Below are 20,850 nucleotides of genomic sequence, written 5' to 3'. Positions count from 1 at the left end.
TAGCCCATCCTCTGTACACTTCCTCTGCAAAATGCCAACCTTGGAGATATTTATAGAATTGTAGTGCTCCATGGTTGTTATGAAATAAGCTTTTATTTTCCTGTTAAAAAGCGCTAGTTTATTCTATGTGTACTCATAAAATGTTGACTAAACATTAACTTTGGTCTTAGTCTAGGAATTCTAAAATAATTCACAATGGTGATTTTTCTAAAGTCATCGTAAATCTTGATCACTATTTTATAGCCAGATGTACATACTTTATTATTAAATATTAGAAGATTTGATCATCAGTCAACAAGCCAGCCTATAAACATTGAAATTATTGACATCAGGTAGCATGGTACCCTATGTAATGAGGAAATAAGCAAGAAAAGAATGACAAATGATCTAATTAGGTGGTTCAGAATATCCAGTTGCATGTTGTAGATTTAGCATGTTGGTAAACTTTCAATGAATTATGTAGAAAATTAAAACGATGCTGGAGGAGACTGGTTCCACAGAATCTTAGTTTTTATTAATTCATTACAGCCTGATTATTTCCAACAAGACCTAGTGTTCAGAGTAAAAATCTATAAATGAAGTATAGATATTATGATCTTTGCTTCATATTCCTAGATAGCAAGATGCTGCATATGCAGGTATCTAGTATTCTTCAATCTCATGGATTTGGTATCTTTATTGCTTTGCTAGGTTTTTAGAAATAAACAACAGACACAACCCAATGATAAGAATTTAATTAAATCTCTTGTCCATACCTACTGAACAGAGTGCCATTTTCCTTTTGTTTTCACTTCCTTGCCACTTTCATTCCATTTGATTCCACCAAGAAAATTTGAATTAAATTTGCAAGTCAAATGACAAGAGACATTTCTCAAAAAGGCACAGTATCTACTGATCTTCTCTTCATCTATTCCTTTGTCATAAACATTTGCCTGGCAAATGCTTTCATTAACTCTGGCTCCTTGTTGCTATTGCTTGCATCTAAGAGCATAAACAAAAGCCAGAACTCCATGATTTCAAATAAAAGGGACCTAGACCAAAGTGAAATGTCTGCATCATGGCAACAACAGATGAACTACACTAAAACAAATATCGTTAGATTAGCCCGCTTTATTTTATCTTGAAAAAAAAAGACAATTTGGAAAAAAATGAGATGTTTAAATAGTAACAACAATAATAATGGTTACTATGTTGTATTAAAATATGAAGAAAATAAATGGAAGGAGAGAAGGAAAAGAGGAAGGAAGGAAGAAAAAAAAAGAAGGAAGGAAAGAACTTAGGAATGTGAGAAAAATTAGACAAATAAATGGTAAATACATTTCAAGCATTATCCAAGTAGGCACAGTCTATCTCTGTAGATAGGCTTTCTATTTTTTAACGGAGTATGCACATGGAATTAATGAGTGACTCTAGTACTATCTTAGTGTGCCGAGGCTGCTATAACAAATTATTTCAGACTGGTGGTTTCAACAACATAAATTTATTTTTCACCATTCCAGAGGTTAGGAAGCTCAAGATCAAGGTATAGGAAAAATATATTTTATCCTGAAGCCTCTTCTTTTGGCTGCTTGTAAGTGGCCACCATCCCATGAACTCTTCTTTGTGCACCCATAGGTGGAGAAAGAGAGAGCTCTGTCATGTCTGTATTCTCTAGACATCTATTCCACAGGATAAGGGTCCCATTCTTATAAACTCCTTTGGCCTTAAATGCTTCGTTACAGGCTTCATTGCCAAAAATAGCCACAGGGGGTGGTTAGGGATTCACTATATGAATTTGGGGACTATACAAACTTTCAATCCGTAACACTTACTGACTTATTTACTAAAGGAAATTTTTATCATAAGTATATTAATATTGTGTGAAAAAAGGCTCTTTGATTTCCAATTCTAAGTGATTCAAAGACTGAATATAAGAATCAAAGAGGGAATTCCTCCTAGAGCAGCCTAGGAGAGACTCAGACTAGGAGCCCCTCTCTGAATGTAGGACTAAGTTATCCAATTTTAGCTCAGTAAAAGAGAAGTCTGGTGTGCACCTTTTTAAAGGACGGCATTTCAGTTTTTTGGTTTTTTGTTTGTTTTAATTCTAGTCTAGTCTATTTTTGGCTTTATATGGCCACACCCACGGCATATTGAAGTTCCCTGGCTAGAGGTCGAATTGGAACTGCAGCTGCCAGCCTAGGCCACAGCCACAGCAATGTGAGATCCAAGCCATGTCTGCAACCTACACGACAGCTCAAGGCAACACCAGATCCTTAACCCACTGAGCAAGGCCAGGGATCAAACCTATGTTCTTAAGGATACTAGTCAGATTCATTTCCACTGAGCCAGACGGGAACTCCCAGATATTATTTTAGAGCAATTTTCCTTCCTCTCTGAGTCTTCTCTACTTGAATATAAGCATCCTCAGTTTATTGCTCACTTTACATGACAGGAGGCATGCCCAGGGAAAAGACTTGGAAACCATCAATATTTGTCTTACATTTCCAAATAAGACCCTGGGCTATATATACCCTTTCAATATCATGAAGTTATACCTTCTTACTCACTTATTTTGCACAACATATAGTTCCTATGACAAAAAATAACATGAATGGAAGTAAATATGAGCCTCAAAAAATATAGCTAATGATTATTCATTTATTCAGCAAATATTTCCTGAATAGTCATTATGCATCTTATAGTGGTTATTTGTTACTGGGAAGTTCCCTAATTTATAGCTGAACCCCTAGTGTCTATCAGATACTCATTATGATGTTGTTTCTCTGTGATAAATGTTTTAATGAAAGTAAAAAGGTATTTAGAAGATCACATATGGTTTATGTAGAAGATTACATAATTCATTTATTTTACTAGTTGGGGACTACTAGTAAGAAAAATTTTCCTCCCAAAGTGATATTTAAACATGGCCATAAAGAATGCAGAAATATGAAGAGTTTAGATTGGGGTGTGGAGGGTAGAGAGATTATCAGGCAGTAAAGAGAGCAAAAGTGAAAGCCCCGAGGACAGAAGTTCCTTAACGCAGAAAATACCCGCATGGCTAGAATGTAGAGAGAAGGAAGAGTGGTGGCAAAACCAAATGAAAGTAGATTAAACAATATGACTAATGTTTTAAGAATCTTTGTTCTGTGCCAAGTCCCGTGATAAAGACTAGGAATGGAGCTGTGACTAAGACTCGTCTCCCTCAAGGGGCTTAGAGTCTAAGGAGATAATATACATATTTTATTGAATATCACCTGTCTCTATAATGTCAAAACTATTACATAAAATTTCTAAGAATTTAATTTCAAGATGGCTGATTTTGTTACTGCCACTAACTATTTCCAGTAAAATTATGACAAAGTCTCTGGAAAAACAAAATGGCAAAACTAAGAATACAAGTAACTATTTTTATTCAAAATTAATCTGTTGATAGAATCTGAAATATCATACATACATACATAATGGCGTAACTGTAATATGGCATCTGAAACCAAAAAAAAAACCCAAAAAACAAAAAAAACACCTATGCACCTACTATTTACCTGGTCCTTTCTTAACAATTTATTTGTTATACATCTTGTACTACTCAGTAAGGAATCCACCTGTACCATTATTTTAGGAATATTTTCATTTGAAGTATGCCTGGTGCTTTTAGTCCCCTTTAACTCCCCTTATGATCTTTTCTTCAACAAATCTTAGCAGTAACAAATGGGTGTGGAGTATGAAGCAAGGATGTGAAAATGGAGTCATTCATCCTCCTTGGTGTAAGGCTCATAAGCAAAGCATTCCAGGAAGATGAGAGAACAGGAAAATCCAAAACTGAGAGAAAATTGAGAATACAGATATTTGAATATTTTGCCTATTGCAAGTATCAGAGAATTAGGTAATAAGGTTAAGATATTTCTATCTCAATGCAACACAACTGTAGTAGATGAGTAGCAACTGATATTTATACTGGATATTAGTCTACCCTAAAGAATGTCAAATACTTTTGGTCCACTCTCTTCTTTAATAAATCTTGGTGCAATAGCTTTCTATCTTTTGTCAAACTCTGTCATTATATACTCAACTTTAAGAGACTTCATTTTTTAACAAAATCCTGAGGTATGTGTCTATGGAATCAAAAAGAAAAAATAATACAATAGCATAATAAGTAAGAGAAGAAGCCATAAGGATAAAACAGGCTAAGTTGCAGAGAAAACAAAATGATAAAAAAATGGAAATTCATGCAAACATGAAAGATTGAAAGGTTTTTAAAGAATGAAAAATACAACTGAAGCCTAGTTTAGAGGTAGCAAACAGCTACATTACTATCTTTGATACAACTGCCCTTTCCCTTTGTAAAGCAAATAAAGCAAAAGAAAGTAAAAATTTTGAAAAGAAAAAAATGAATGCATACAAACAAACAATTGCAAAAAGTGTCTTCAAATAAACACCATCAATCATCTTACTTGCTGTTGAAAGTCAAAAGCTGTTTTCTCTTTTTTAATATCAAGAACAATGTACAGATGTCTACCATAACTTGTTATACTCAAAATTGTATTTGAGGGGCTTGTTAGTATAGTAAGATTAAAAAACAATAATAATATAGGCATTAAAGATATAGGTATCCTTCTAAGTACTGCTATAACTGCATCCATTATATTTCGATTGATTGCATTTTCATTTACATTGTTTCACAACTTTTTTCTAATTTTCCTTTTAATCTCCTCATTGAATTATTGACTATTGAAGAATGCATTAATTTCCACATATTTCTGAGTGAGTCCCCCCACCCCAATTTTTTTTTTTCCTATTATTGAATATCTAATTTCAAGGGTCAGAGAATGTAGCTTGTATAATTTATATCCTTTTAAATTTACGGAGGGTTTTTTTTTTTTGTGGCCTAGCCTATGGTCTACATTGCAGCATAGTCCATGTGTACTTGAAAAGAATATTTATTCTGCTGTTTTGGGGTGGAGTGTTCTAAAGATATCTATCAGGTATAGTTGGGTTATATGGTTTTTAAAATCTTCTATTTCCTTATTTATTTCTGACTAGTTGTTTTATCTATTACTGAAAGTAGGACATTGGTATATCAGTCTATTTCTTTTGAATTTCTAGTTATTATATATTCAACAATATATTATGTATGCACTGTTTTATACAATTGCTTTTTAAAGGTTAAGAAAAGAGGAAAAACTATGCATTTATACGGTCTTATATAACTACATAATTACTTTTCCTGATGCTCTTTGTTTTTAATGTGGAATTGAATTACCATCTGGGGTTGTTTGCTTTCAGTCTGAAGAATTTCCTTTACTGTTTTTTAAAAGACATGTCTGCTGGTGACAATACCCTCATTTTTTTTTTTTTTTTTCTATCTGGGAATGTCTCTATTTCATTTTTTTTTGAAGGATAGTTTTGTTGAATATATTCTTATTTGAAAGCTTCTGCTTTGAGCACTTTGAATGAGCTAGCCCACTTTGTTCTGGTGTTCATTGTTTCATAAAAAATTAGTTGTTAATCTTATTGGGGTTTCCTTGGAAGTGGTCCATCAATTTTGTCTTGCTTTCAAGACAATCATCTGTCTTTGCTTTGAAGTTTTTTTTTTTTTTTTTTGCTTTTTAGGGCCATACCTGCAGCATATGGAAATTCTCAGGCTAGGGGTTAAATCAGAGCTGCAGCTGCCAGCCAACACCACACTCACAGCAACACCAGATCTAAGCCACATCTGAAACCTACACTACAGCTCACAGCTCATGCCAATGCTGAATCCATAACCCGCTGAGTGGGGCCACGGATTGAACCCACATCCTCATGGATACTAGTTGGGTTCGTTTCTCTGGAGCCACAGGGGGAACTCAGGTCTTTACCTCCTTGATGTTGAGCCTTCTGAATGTGTAAACTAATGTTTTTAAATTGTTTTATGTTTTCAGTCATGTTTTTTCTTCTCCTTTGTCTCCTAGTATTTTCACGGAAATATGTTGGTGCACTTAATGGTGCCCTGTACTTTTCTGAGGCTTTATTCATTTTTCTTCTTTCTTTTTTCTCTTTATTCTTCAGCTTGCACATTTTGTATTGATCTATCTCCAAGTCCACGAAGGCTTTATTAATTCAAATGTATAATTTAGCCATTGTAATCATTGTAATTTTTAAATTTTAGTTATTGTATTTTTCAACTCTATAACTTCCATTGTATTCTTTTTTAAAGATCATATGTATATATTCTTTAAAAAAATACTTATATATATATATTTGCTTTTTAAGGCTGTACCCACAGCATATGACCTACTGTGACCTACACCTCTGCTTATGGCAACCCTGGATCCCGACTCACTGAGTGAGGCCAGAGATTGATCCTACATCCCACAGACACTAGTTGGATTCATTTCTACTGTGCCACACTGGGAACTCTTCTTTTTTTTTTAATAATTTCTATCTCTCTACTGATATTCTCTATTTGATATGACATTATCATGCCATCATTTCCTTCTTTAATAATGGCTTACTATGGTTCGTTGAACACATTTATAATGGCTCCTTAGAAGTCTTTGTTTAATCAGACATTTGTTTACTCTCCTTAGAAGTCTTTGTTTAATCAGACATTTGTTTACTCTAATGGGTTTTTTTTTTTTTTTTTTTTTTTTTTGGCCTACTTTCCCCTAGCCCCCCTCCCCAGTTTATGGGTAATATTTTCTTGTTTCTTTGTATGTTTTGTAATCTTTTGTTAAAAACAGGACTTTTTTAGAGAATATATTATAGCAACTCTGTGTATTGACCTTCCACCCAAAGCTTGCTATTGAGATTTGCTTATTTATTTGTTTCATGACTGGCTGGATTTTTTTAAGGGAAGTCTGTTTCCCTTTGGCAGTGTTAAGCCTCTGATGTTTCACCTCAGGGCATCCCAAGCTTTGGTGTGTCCATGGTCACTCTGGAATGGCAGCAGTTTTGGCAGGGTTCTCTCTGTCTCTTTCCTCGACTCCATTCAAGTTGTTAAACTCTACCAAATGCCCGATGATTTCTGTACTGTTTTTAATCAGGTGGCTTGAATTTTTTTTACAAATGAATCCAATCCCACTTGGGGTCCTTGTTCTGATCCAGGCAGGCTCCCCCCCCATCACTTTCCTAGGTTCTCTGCTTCTCCAGTGGGGCAAAATTTTAAGCCATTGCTTTTGGAACAGAGTTGGAGACTATGGTCTGTTTGGCTGAGTCACACCTCTACACTTGTTGCTGGGGGACGGTAGCCTCAAGCCTATGTGGCTTGGCTGTCTCAGTAAAAAACCACCACCTTACAGTCCAGGGCAAGCACAGCTGAAGCCCTATATCCCCTGTGAAGCCTTGGCGAGGTAGAGCCTTGCTGTACAAATAGGGACTGTAAGGAAGAAAAGAGCCCCACATCTTTGTTCTTGGCTGAACCAGCCTGGAGTGGGGTTTCCATCTCATAGACCTTAGAGAAGGGATGAAGGGAGTAGGTTCTGGTTGACACACTACATCTCATCGTTCCTACCATGCTCTAGTAGATTTTCTTGAATAAATGTTTCTTGATTTGCTGCTTGTCTCCAGGACCATTTCCAGAGACATTATTTTTTTTTTTAATTAATTCTCACCAGTTCCACCGGGGAGCAATTCTGTGGAGTTCATCACATTATTATGCTCCTTACACATATCTCCATGTTGATATATGTTCTTATAAGTTAAAAAAACAAAGTTTTACAAGGTTACTGGAATTAAAATCACTGTATAAAACAATTACATTTTATATACCAGTCATGATGAGATGAAAATATAATTTTAAAAGGATAATATTTACTAAAGTAACAAAATAATACAGTACTAATAACAACTGTAATGAAAGAGGTAGAAATCTCTTGTAGCTAAAATAAAAACATGCTGTGGACATATATTAAATAAAATAAAGGAACTGTGATCTTGATATAGAAGACTAAAGATAATAAAGCTGTTAATTCTCTCAATTTATGTACACCTTAATATGATTTTTACTAAAACCCTTATAAGAATTTTCTTGGAACTTGATTTGGAACTCTATTTGTCAGGGATTAGCAAATGAGCAAGAATAGCTGAGTTATTCCTAAGAAGAACACGACAGGGGAATATAACCTAGCAAACATGGAGATTTATTATAAATTTTTCATAGTTAAAAAGCATGGTATTGATGTAGGATTAGAAAAATAGCATTGGAGCATAATAGAAAGCCTAAAAGGATGAAGATACACAAAAATTTGCTTTGTGAGAGATTGAGAATTGAAGATCAGTGGGTAAGGGATAAGTTACTCTGTAATTAACCTTGGGAAAATCTATAATCAGTACAGAAAAAAATCAATTCCATACAGTTGTATAAATGTGAAAGATAACATTATGAAAAGTAATTTTTATGGAATTAATAATTTTAAAAATAAGGCTAACCTACTAATCATTAAAGATAATGATTGACTACATTGAGATTAAATGTAGTAATCTCATTGATAAAATTGACTACATTGAGATTAAATTTTTAATAAAATGAAAGGCATCATATGTTTTAAAAAAATGAACTGGAACTTTGTTGGAGATATTTGCAACATGTAGATTAAAAATATATTAGATACATGAATTTGAAGTGTGTGAAGCTGATAATATTCCATATTTTTTACATGTAAAATAATGACAGTTTGGCCAGATAAAACTAAATAATTAATAAATGCAAGTACCAGTCAAAAATAAGATAAAAAAATGAATAGGCAAATAGGGAATTGACTTTGCCTGGAGGTAGCAGGTAAAATTTAGCAAACATGACTCATAGACTTCCTTTACTCAGTCAATAATTTTCTTTATATAGAAAAGGAGCAACATATGCAGATACTGGGAGTAGTAAAAATAGGAGTATGAGTTTGGTGTTAGACCCACCAATGCTTTTCTATGTAATAAAGGAGATAGCTTTGTTCTGCAATGAGTAATACTCCTACTGCAGTTTCTAAATTATCATTATAGATTGTTTTAAAGAGAGAATATGCAAAGATAGTTTCTCATATAAATAATGCTAACCACAGAAATACAAAAGCCTCATTCTCATTTTATTAATTGCATCTGGAAGAACAATTCCCAACTTCTGTTTTGAACAATGGCGAATGAAATCATCCACAAACGTTCCTTGTATAAACTAACTGTACTCAAACTTGTCACACACTTTCTGGAAACATAACACAGCTATATATTCTGTATCTGTGTTAAGGTAATGTTTTCCTGCATTTAGCTTAGTGGTATTTCCTTCTATGTCACGGAAATAAAGATTATTAGATCATTTGGAATATCACTGCTTACCTCCATTGGAGACCTCTTTTCACTATTAAAATTACCAAATAATGAGACACAATCAGAAGTAATTTAGAAAAAAAGATGTTAATCAGAATTGTTATTTTTTTGATTTTCTGTTGGACTGCTTACTAGCAAGGAATTGTAGGTCCACATATCATAACAAAGCAAAGCAAATATGATTTATACATCTATTTTAGGGAATATCATTTTTTTAAAAAAATTCTGATATGGTACTATATAGTACAGAAGACCTAACACATTTACTTACAATTATTTGAGTGGACTAGATATTCACAATTTTGAGTATTCTGAAAACCAGTAGGACACTTCTGGACAGCAGTGGTTTGGAATGCTTGCCTTAATATGCAGCAATGAGGAAGCCAAGTGTTCTGGGGTCTGCAAACTTGCTAATATTTGATAAAATCCCAACTGAAATAATCATCTTGCCCAAATTATGGTGCACACATCAAGCAGTTATGTTTACCTGCTTTTGGCTAGAATATCAGTGTGAAATAATCAGTGTTCCCATGTTGAATAGACGTATGTCTTTCATTAATTGAAATAAGAAAATAGATGCATAATTTATATATACGTGTGTGTGCATGTATTTATATGTATATACATGTATAGCCATGGTTTCTGAGATAGGGATGAATGACAACAAAAAGTTCATTTTTGGGAGAAGTTTTGAGGACTATAGGGTTACTATGGGACCAATCACTTCTCACTGACCAGTTCTACTTTGAACTGAAGCACGTCCTTAAGTATTGCTTAAATGTCCTTGAGTATTCCTCCCGACAACCAATATACATTTCCATATACATAATTAATAGGTGAAAAATGGATCACCTGCTCCCATGACTTCTCATTTAATTCTTATTTGTGTAACCACTACAGGTCTTCTCTACAAAATTTTAAAATATGTGGCATATCTCCTCCAATTGGCAGTAAATGAGACTTTTGTTATATCTTAGTATAAATGCTCTAGAGCATGAATGATTCTTTGTAGGTATCTATAGGAGTCAAGCGCATTGTTTTGTACACCAAACTGTTAAAGAATCTATCTTGTAACACAAAGCTTCTCAAACATGACTTTCAAATATGGGGAAATTCTGTCTAGCCAATTTTGCATTATAAAGGAGAGAATATTAAACTTATTTATGGGTACTTGGGTAATCTGTGTCATCTAAAAGGACACTTGAAGATTTTTTTTTTTTTTTTTTGTAAATGAAATCTTTTGCATTTACAAGGTGATTGTAAAACTCCATTAGTCTATTCTGATACCCCATGCATTGAACCTGTTAGGGTGTGGATGTTTTGATCCATACCCTTTGGAAAAGTGGGAAAAGGGGAGAGAGCTCAAGTGGTTCAGTGGAGTTGGGATTGTCTTGAGGTTTGAGAGGATTTATGAACTAGAAAAACAAGTGTTGTTTGGGCAGCTGTTTTGAAATGATGCAAACTATTGTAATTTTCACTTTTTCCAGATAATTCCCTCAGCATTTTGGCAAAGCATAATGGATTCAACCGCCAGAAGCAAGAAGTCTATCTTTTACCAATCATAATCAGTGATAGTGGGAATCCTCCTCTGAGCAGCACCAGCACCCTGACCATCCGGGTCTGTGGCTGCAGCAGTGATGGTGTTGTCCAGTCTTGTAATGTTGAAGCTTATGTACTTCCAATTGGACTCAGTATGGGCGCCTTAATTGCCATATTAGCATGCATCATTTTGCTGCTAGGTACGTATTTTCTTCATAGCCTTATGGTCACCATTTTTCTGGTTCATAAATGACAGTACATAAGGACAGAAAGCCCTAACCCAGCAACATATCAGTATTCTTTGGAGGAAAAACTCCTTTGCACTTCTCCAAGCTTTGAGGTCACTAAAAGGAAGGGAAGAAAAAAAAAAAAAAAAGGGATTGTGATAGTAAATGTCCAATTGGAGAGAACTATTCAGTGCCTTTTTCAATCCCATCACCAGTAAAAAGACAGACTAAGCATAATGGTGGTGAAAGTGGGGATGGACCTTTATGTGGTTACAACATTAACAATTATATAACAAAGCCTCCAGATCTTCTGATACAGGCCAGTTTTATTCAATAGGGGGCTCTTATATGTCCAAAAATACTCACCTTAACAATGTATAGATTGGGTTGCTGAGTCCATCCAATCACAATATTTGGTGAGATAAAAAGAAAAAAGCCAAGCAATCAAAAATACATATTATCTTTAAAAGAGCATTGTGTTTCTCAGATATTTTTCTTGATATTAAAATCAATTATGATGAAGACTTCAAATTAAGGAAACGTTTTTACCACTCTTTTCCACTAAAAAATCCAATTATAAAAGTAAGATAGGGAGTGCCTGTCGTGAATCAGCAGTTAATGAACCCAACTGGTATCCATGAAGACCTGGGTTTGATCCCTGGCCTTGCTCAGTGGGTTAAGGATCCAGCATTGCCGTGGGCTGTGGTGTAGGTCACAGACGCAGCTTGGATCCTGCATTGCTGTGGCTCTGGTGCAGGCTGGCAGCTGCAGCTCTCATTTGACCCCTAAACTGGAAGCCTCCGTATGCTGTGGGTGTGGCCCTAAAAAGACCAAAAAAAAAAAAAAAAAAAAAAAAAAGTAAGATAGGCAGTAGAAACATATGCAAAAGGGAAATTACATCTTAATCTGCCCTTCAATAAAGGTTGTGTCAATTACTACCTTCCTGGTTACACCTGTTCTGCTCATCCAGTCCCCTGGATTGAGCAGCATTGCCTGCTATTTTTTTTTAATGCCCTTGGCCCAAGTTTAGTTTGGCTGATCCCACTAGGATTTTTTTTTTAATTGTTATTTCCTCAACACAATTTTTATTTTCCCACTGTACAGTATGGCGACCCAGTTATACATACATGTACACATACTTTTTTCTCCCATTGTCACGCTCCGTTGTAAGTATCTAGACATAGCTCTTTTTTTTTTTTTTTTTTTTAAGTTTTCCTCTCCCTTTCCCCACCTTTGGGCCTGCCTGGCCAGATAAAGGAGTGCCAGCCTTCATGCAGACAAGAAGTTGCCCATGCAAACTTGACATTTATCTTAATCTATCACTTCATGTGTGAATGAACATTATTTGATTGAAGAGTCTTGAAGTACTGATTAAAAACATAAAAGTATACTAGAGGTGATCTATTAAGCTCCTTTTGCTTTATAGAACAGGGGTAAGGAGCCAAAAAACATTGAATGACCTGCCCAAGATACACAGCAAGTTAGTTATGCTCTCTGTGCTCTTTTCCATTTAGTGCCATTCACTCTAGAGCTCCTAACGGCATTAAATGCAGCTTTCACCATGAATAGAAACAAGCTTGTTCTTTTAACCCAGCTTCCTCAGCATTTAATAAACAGAAACAACCCGAATAGCATCCCCTCAAAATTCAATGCTCATCCTTCAGAAAGGTGTTGAACTTAATTCCCGAGTGAATGTATTAGAGCTGCAGGCTCCTGAGTTTTTAAATGATGTCCCCTTTCTCAACGTACACGACATGCTGCTAGGGAAATTATATGTGAGTCTGGCTAATTGTTATTTTGTGTTTTCCCCCCAGTCATCGTGGTGTTGTTTGTAACTCTGCGGCGACATAAAAACGAGCCTTTAATTATCAAAGACGATGAAGACGTGCGAGAAAACATCATTCGCTACGACGACGAAGGAGGAGGAGAAGAAGACACGGAGGCTTTTGACATCGCAACTTTACAAAACCCAGATGGAATTAATGGATTTTTACCCCGTAAAGATATTAAGCCAGATTTGCAGTTCATGCCAAGGCAAGGGCTTGCTCCAGTTCCAAACGGTGTGGATGTCGATGAATTCATAAATGTGCGGCTGCACGAAGCAGATAATGACCCCACAGCGCCGCCCTATGACTCCATTCAGATTTATGGCTATGAGGGCCGGGGGTCTGTGGCTGGCTCCCTCAGCTCCTTGGAGTCGGCCACCTCAGACTCAGACCAGAATTTTGACTACCTCAGTGACTGGGGTCCCCGCTTTAAGAGACTGGGTGAACTCTACTCTGTAGGTGAAAGTGACAAAGAAACTTGACAGAGGAGGAGAAATCGATCCATGGGAACTGAGCATTCTGTAATATTCTAGGGTCACTCCCCTTAGATACAACCAATGTGGCTATTTGTTTTAGAGGCAAGTTTAGAACCAATCATCTATAAACTCAACTGCATTTTAATGTCGAACCAAAAAAATTAATAATAAAAATTTTTACAAAGTATATGTTAGGAGGTTATAAATCTTGTGGAGTGTGAATTAAAGTATGTGGAGTGTCTAGAAGTCTTTGGATATTTGATATTTACCTGACCACCACAGACAAAGATTGGGATCCTGGCTAATCCTTAGTGCAATGGTTTAAAAAAGAGGAAAAAATCAAAATTAAAAAGGTGCTTTCTTAGAAAAATGGACCTGCAAGAAATTTGCTGCTGATATGTGTCTTCTGCAAGGATTTTTATAAATGCAAATGGTTTTTCCCCTTCACCAGTAAGGATCCCGCTACAAATGATAAAGCAATACTTGGTCTGCTGTACATTCTGACTTTTTGGAGTTTTGGGAGGCCTCCTAGATTACACGGTACGGTGACCACACATTGTACATAATTGTTGGCCCCACTCATCAGAGACTGAATAGCATCTTTAAATATTGTGTCGAGCCTTAAAATATTCACATGTTCGTAATCCATTCCAGGGCGAGGAATGCCAGCTCAGTGGTGGGAGGAGAGAAATCCCATTCAAACAGGCTTGTTTTCTGGAAGCAGGATGACTCATTCCCTCCACTTCATCTTCTCCCACAAGGACACAAAGATAAACTGTATCACACAGCGGACTACATGAGAGACAGATGGTTTTATCGCTAGCGCGTGGATTTATTTGTTTAATCCTCGAAATAAATATTTTATTGATGTCCATTAATGCTTTTATTTATTAAGGTTGGTAATCTATAGAGTAAGGGACTATATGAAAAAAACTAAATTATATCCATTAATAATCCTTTAGATTGTTTTATATAAATATATATACAATGAATGTTTAATACATGTACATTTTGACGAGATGAGTATGGCAGGCAATATTATCAAAAGGGAAGCCAATAGTCTCTTTAGAGTAGAAAGTGTTATTGTGACTGGTGATGGCAGGAACAACATTTTCCCAGAGAAACTTTTGGACTGTTTTTTCTATTTTGTTCATAATCCCTAGTATTTGGTGTTTTTACTACAAGCACAAACATCTGAAAGTATATTGACTCATGTGAATATTTAAACTCTAGACTTTTAGATACCTACAGAATGCCCTGCCCAATAAACATGCTTCCGGCTTCCCCTCCCCACCCCTGTTTTAGAGCAGGAACTGATTTGTATATAATTTTACAGCTTCTGTTTCTAGTACTTCTCCCCATCCAGTCTTCATGGTGATGCACAGAACGTCTTAGATTCCAAAAGAGAACAGCACTAGAAGATATGAGCATATTCAATTTTTAATGCAAACCTGCCATTTAGGAGTAGAAAATGTATGATAAAACTCAAGTACTACATGCAGATCATTTTAATTTTCTACTTTGCTTTAATGCAATATTGTTTATTTACTTCATGTATTGTATTCAGAGAAACTCCTGTATCGTTTCCTACTTTGTGAAATATATTTTTATAAATACCTTTGTTGTCATCACTTTTTTTCCCCCAATCAGATGAAGATCTGTTAAGAGAGTCCTCAGCTCCAACTAGAATTCTAGAATGTTCAACTAAATCATCCCAAGGATCACTTTTATTTGTAAGAGTCTTTATAATAAAGAACCTGAGAGGGGGTGAGCAGATGCAAACTAGTGCATTTAGAATGGATAAGCAATGAGACCTTACTGTACAGCACAGGGTATAACATCTCATCGTTTGGGATAGAACATGACGGAAGATAATACAAGAAAAAGAAAGTATATATGTGTATGCTGGGTCACTTTGCTGTATAGCAGAAATTGGCACAGGATTATAAATCAACCACGTCTCAATTTTAAAAAGTATATTTTAAAAAAGGACCAGAGAGAAGTGGTTTGGTAATGATCACACAGCAAGGTACCAACAGGGACATTAAAGGAACATCGGGTACGTAAAGGGTGGTCAAGCTGTAACAGATGGGTCCTCCTGGAAGCAAATGCCCAAAGCAGAGTTAGTAGTAAAAGATAAAAGAGAGAGGAAACAGGAATGAGCAGGGAAAGCTTTCAGAGAGGGATGCAGATTTTAAAACTTGTAAAAATTAATAGATTAGGAAGCAGGAATTGACAAGAGAGCCTTAGACTGCACTGTAGCCCTGACAAATCTTTGCCTGAGAAATAAGGCTGGGGGTTTGAGGAAAGAGCCTGTTAGAGGTGTCCCTTATTGCACAAAAAAAGGCTCTAGTTCCCCTGCCATCTTAGTCATTGACTTGGGGCTGCCTGAGAAAAGCATGGCTTTGGCTAGAAAAGTGAAGCATCAACTTCTGGAGGCTGATGCCAGTGTCATCAACAAAAAAAAAAAAAAAAAAAAAAGTTTGACTATGATACTTAGAATTTTACTTAGTGCCCAGTCATTAATGGATCCCTTATTGAGTTTCCCTTATCACTATGGCTATTGAACATTTTTCCTTAAGGTCGAAATAATGGCCCAAAATGACTTTAAAATATACCAGGACTCAGCACAGTGACTAAAACAAATGCTTTGTGAATGCAGATTATTCATAATAATTGTTGTAGTATCCGAGAGAAATATTTTGACTATCTTACCCATTTTACACCAAGCTGAGATTATTACTTCACTTATCTCTTGGATACCAGACTCATATCTACTGTACTTTTCAGTGAAATGACATAGATTACAGGCTTATAAACATGTCTAACAATAATTACATTATTTTTCAGGAGTATAAAATCCATATCCTCTCACCTTGGCAATCAGTAAGATAATCTTCATATAGTGACTTTTACAGGCAGGAGGTAATGTCTGTTACCCAATCTTACTTTAAAATTTACTTTGCCCAGGAAGAGAGAAGGAGAGTGTGGTTTTCTTGTTGATTTTCTTTGCACTGCCATGCTGATTCTTTGTGCTTAAAAGCCCATTTAAGGTTTTGTAATATGGGGAATCAGGTAAATGGTGCCATGTTCACATAGGGCCGAGCTATCCTTTTACAGTAGCCTGAATTTAAATAAAGACTTGAGGAAGATAGCTGCTTGCATACAAACACACACCGCCCCTCTTCACACAAACACACACACACCACTTGACTTAAGTTCTTTTAACTTCAGCAATCAAGTTGCTAAAACTTCCTCAACCAAAAGAGGTGGGTGGGGTTCCCAAACTTTTAGGATTTGAATATGTCCTGCTCAACTCTTTAAATAATACATTTTTAAACTTTATCAAAGCAACTATTTTTGTCTCTTTGCACTGTTTTCTATCGTAGCAATACTGACTTATGCCGTGTGTGTGTGTGTGTGTGTGGCTGGTTGGTTATTTTTCAAATGAAATGCTTGTTCAGTCCATAGGCATTCTTTCTTCTTCTATTTCTTCTTCTCACTCTCTTTTTTTTTTTTTTTTTTTTAAACAGCTACACCTGTGGCATATTGAAGTTCCTGGGCTAGGGGTCGAACTGGAGCTAGAGCTGAGGACTATGCCACAGCCACAGTAATGCCTAGATCCAAACTGCATCTATGGCCTTTATCACAGCTTGCAGCAACACCAGATCCTTAACCCACTGAGTGAGGCCAGGGAAACCCACAAACTCATGGAGACAGTGTTGGGTTCTTAACCCACCCAGCCACAAGGGACATTCTTACATGCATTTTAATGTGGCTGTGGGTCTTGACTGTGTCCCAAACATGAGGCCTTTTTTTTTGTTTTATTCTTGAAATATCCCTGCCCAAGGGTTCTCTGCGTAACGGAGAAGAACCACTGAGTTTGAAACAAGTGAGACAAAAGTATCTCCCTCTGCCAACCTCACAATTCCAGATCCCCGCCTGGGGAACTGACATATCCCTAAGGGTCTGGACATCACCTGGAATCAATTCGGCCTCAACCCTCTTCACTATCTGATCAAATCAAACTAGAGAAATGTCTCTTAAACACCTGTATATGTATACTGCAGGGGATTAAGAGGCCATTCTTTACAAAAGATATTTTATGAGTACAGCAATAAGATTTAAAAGTTTATAAGAGGATGATTAAAATATGCTAGAAATTAAATTCAAGTATTAGCCTTGCCCTGCAAAACTGTGATTTCTAGAATATGAACTTTACAGAAAAAGTGTTTAGGAAAAATGTGAGGGTAAGTGTTTGTATATATATAAAATAAAACTTAGATTCACTGGCATCACCAGTGAAACGGGGATGCTTGGAAAGAGTCAAATGTGTCTTTTGGAGGGTTTGCTTAATCAGATGCTTAATGTAAGACAAGTCTCTGCGTGAGACTTGAAAATCTCCTAGGAGCAGCCAGATTCCACACTGAGACTCAACAGAGTTTTGGGCTATGCTGTATTTTGGAGACGGAAAAGCAGGTGCTGAGAGCTAAGTAGCCAATTACTCTTTATAGCCACATAAGGACTGGAGGCAAGTAGGCCTTTCCAACAAGTTGTATTATGCGATCACTGGCTTTGCAGGGAATCTCACGAATGTATAACCTTCTGATTGCCTTTTTGATTGAAAGTTCCATCTGAGATCAGGGCAGTACAACCCGTAATAAGATTTCAAAAAATCCCATCACTGGCACTGTTGGAAAGGCTGAGCATGACTGAAATCCCATCATTGTCAGTCAAAAAATAAGGTAACAGTGGGCATCACTATAAAAGCTATATAAATGCACAATTTAAACATGAATATCAACACTGAAAAGACTGCACATACACATATACATTTCTATATACACACATACTCAAGTTTTTAGAAATAAATTTATATTTGCAGTTGTTTATCTCAGAATCACACACTGTCAAAAACCTGGAATGGTGGCTTTTTGTTTCTCTGAATCTAACTTTGAATTTGAAAGAAGTTAGATTGAAAGTAAAAGATTTTAAATGCAGCTTTTGTTTAAGACCAAAATTATGACTCACAATACCTGAAATTAGAATGAAAGGCATCACATTCTGAAGCTGTATTAAATTTTTCCAATACTGTACTTCTATGAAGATAACAACTGTAGAATGTATTTTTTCAAGGAATATAGTTTTCGGCCTATTTTTTAATTTTCCTCCATTACAGTACTTTTTTTTTCTATATATAAAGCTTCTTTGCAAAGTTAGTCGGCCAGTGTTGCGTATACTGCTGTCATTGTAGTTATGCTCTTTTTTAATGATCGTAGAAGACAGAAATTCTGTCATTAAGGTAGACAATTATTTTTATTATTTTCTTCTTAGTCAACCATAAATTTATATATCAACTGGTATACTTTTCGTTGTTATTGGTTACATGATATACTCTTGACATTAAAGACATCCTAGTCCTACTATTTTCTATCCAATCCTAGTATTACAGGGTTCATACCATTTAAAATCCCTCTGACTTGATTATCTGAAAGGAAAGAGAATTGTGCCTCCTGCAAATATTGGGCATCATCCTGCTCAAGAATTGGGCTATACAGCTGACACGGAAAGATGACTGGAGATGGCATCTCCAAACATTACTTCCTTTGGTTATAACATTCAGCCAGTGAATCTCATCTAAGCTAATTGTTGAACCATTCTTTCTCTGTGGTCTTGTAAACAGTTGTTGGAGTCTAGGTTTAAACTTAGCTTGATCTGACATTAAAGCCCATGACTTTTGACTAAACAACACTCTCTGTAATTATAATGTGAGTCTTATGACCAAAAATAGAAACTATGTGATACACAATGATATGGAAGAACTGAGGGGGAAGAAAGTGACTGTAAATGGGAAGCCTCAAGAAGTCTTTACAGAGAAGTTTTTAAATTAGATAAGAACTAAAGAACGGGTGCAAAAGTCATCACAGCTTTTCAAACACCGTAAATAAAGAGTGGGAACTTACAACAGATCACACTTAACAGATTAGCGACAACTTTATGGACATTCAGGAAGATCCAGAAAGTGACAGTTCATAGGACATTCTAGGTTTGCCTAATTTATGGCATGCTCTTTCTAGATGAGAAAACTGAGGTTCAGAGAGATGTGTTATGGAATTTTCCAGGGTTAAATTAGACACTGAATAAGTGAGAGGAACAGGAATGGAACTCTGGTCTTCTTGCTCATTAGCAGGGCTGTGAAGTTGTAAGTATTTTTAAATATATGCTTCCTTCCTGTTATTTATAGACGTTTCATTTGGGTTGCAAGGCTAGCAGGCATGTGTTGCAAGAATTGGTATGTGGTTCTGTCTTCCCCCAAATGAGTTATCTGCCATCATCTGACACACATGTTGAGTGTAAGTATTACCTCTTGTAGGTATCTTTATTAATAGATCAGCAATACCTCTGTGATTATCCATAGATGACAGGGGAAGGGCTGTCAGAAGGAATAGTACAGGATGCTGCCTGAGTGGGGGAGCTAGAAAACATAGAGACAACAAACAGTGTCTCTGAACATTCAATTGACCTAAAGACCGGGACAAGAAAAGAAAATGAGAGGTCACTAAAGGTGCATGTTAACTCCTTCAGATCCCGTCCGTACATGCGGAGGTGCCCAGGGTCATCATGGGTGACTCCTCATCAAGGTGAGCTAGAGTTTAACAACTAACTGAACACAACAATCCCACACTGGGATCCTTATCTCTCCCTAATAGGTACATTCCCTCAATCCTGCTTCACCTAATGTTTTTCTAGCTTTTCTTTTCTTCTAGCTCTAAAGTTTGAGAACTATTCCACATTTGTCAAGTCTAATTGTCACATGAGTAAATGCATTATCTAGGCTCAAAGAGAGAGCTACAAATACCATATTAAAAACAAACTTAAAAATATTTCTAAATATCTTTTCTACAACATATGGGCTAGATCCTGTAATCCTAAAGCACTTGCCTTGCCTTTCTAAGACAATGAGTCTAACTGGATAAATTATAGAAACAAATAAATAATAAAACATTAGGTCTGTCTATGCTATGGGGAAGGTGATCTAACAGTTCTATGAAAGTTCAAAGAAATAACATCTAATCCTGCCAAGGCACGGTATCCTGCTAGAGACTATGTCACAGTGAGTTTTGGACGGGCCAGATCAATAGATTGGGAGTATCAATAGGTAAGGTCAGACTAGGTCCAGGTGCTTGAAAATGAATATGCTGATGGGGTAAATCTCTCAAAGGACTTTATTGCTAGCGTACTTTGCTATGTGAAATTGTCCGTATGTCAACACCTTTACTACCCTTACATATGTTACAAATATATGCCTAGGATCTTCCACTCATCTGAGTGCTGAGGATACAGTAGTATTCAGTATAGGACATAAAATGGATGGGACGCTAAGTGCTTACATAGAATGGACAGAGTGATATTTGAGTTGCTACATAAGTAGCTGTCACAGAAGACCACAGCAAGGTCTTAGGAAAAGTCTGTGTCATCTGTTCTGCTTATACAATGGGCATATACAAGAGA

At 36.1% G+C, this 20,850-nt stretch overlaps 1 protein-coding gene and 1 long non-coding RNA gene across 27 annotated transcripts in view; one reads left to right on the top strand and one right to left on the bottom strand.

The window, feature by feature from the left end:
* CDH8 (cadherin 8) overlaps positions 1-14,954 on the top strand; it is a 1,221,794-nt gene extending 1,206,840 nt beyond the window's left edge. For 16 of the 25 annotated variants that reach the window (XM_084959944.1, XM_084959949.1, XM_084959955.1 and 13 more), the window contains 2 exons: positions 10,758-11,009; positions 12,851-14,954. In XM_084959944.1, the coding sequence (XP_084816070.1) occupies positions 10,758-11,009; positions 12,851-13,344 (746 nt within the window). In that variant the 3' untranslated portion in view covers positions 13,345-14,954. The remainder of the gene's footprint in view (positions 1-10,757; positions 11,010-12,850) is intronic. The other 9 variants (XM_084959953.1, XM_084959959.1, XM_084959952.1 and 6 more) reach the window with 2 other exon arrangements.
* The window catches only part of LOC146402255 (uncharacterized), a 912,822-nt gene that overhangs the window by 99,455 nt on the left and 792,517 nt on the right, over positions 1-20,850 (bottom strand). The gene's annotated exons all lie outside the window — the stretch shown is intronic.

The sequence above is a fragment of the Sus scrofa genome, chromosome 6 (assembly GCF_054392235.1).
Source record: "Sus scrofa isolate SSC_HxYL_T2T_F1_AM1 chromosome 6, Sscrofa_HxYL_maternal_Yorkshire_Landrace_v2.0, whole genome shotgun sequence".
NCBI classification, from domain to species: domain Eukaryota; kingdom Metazoa; phylum Chordata; class Mammalia; order Artiodactyla; family Suidae; genus Sus; species Sus scrofa.
This window is presented reverse-complemented; position numbering and strand designations above follow the sequence as displayed.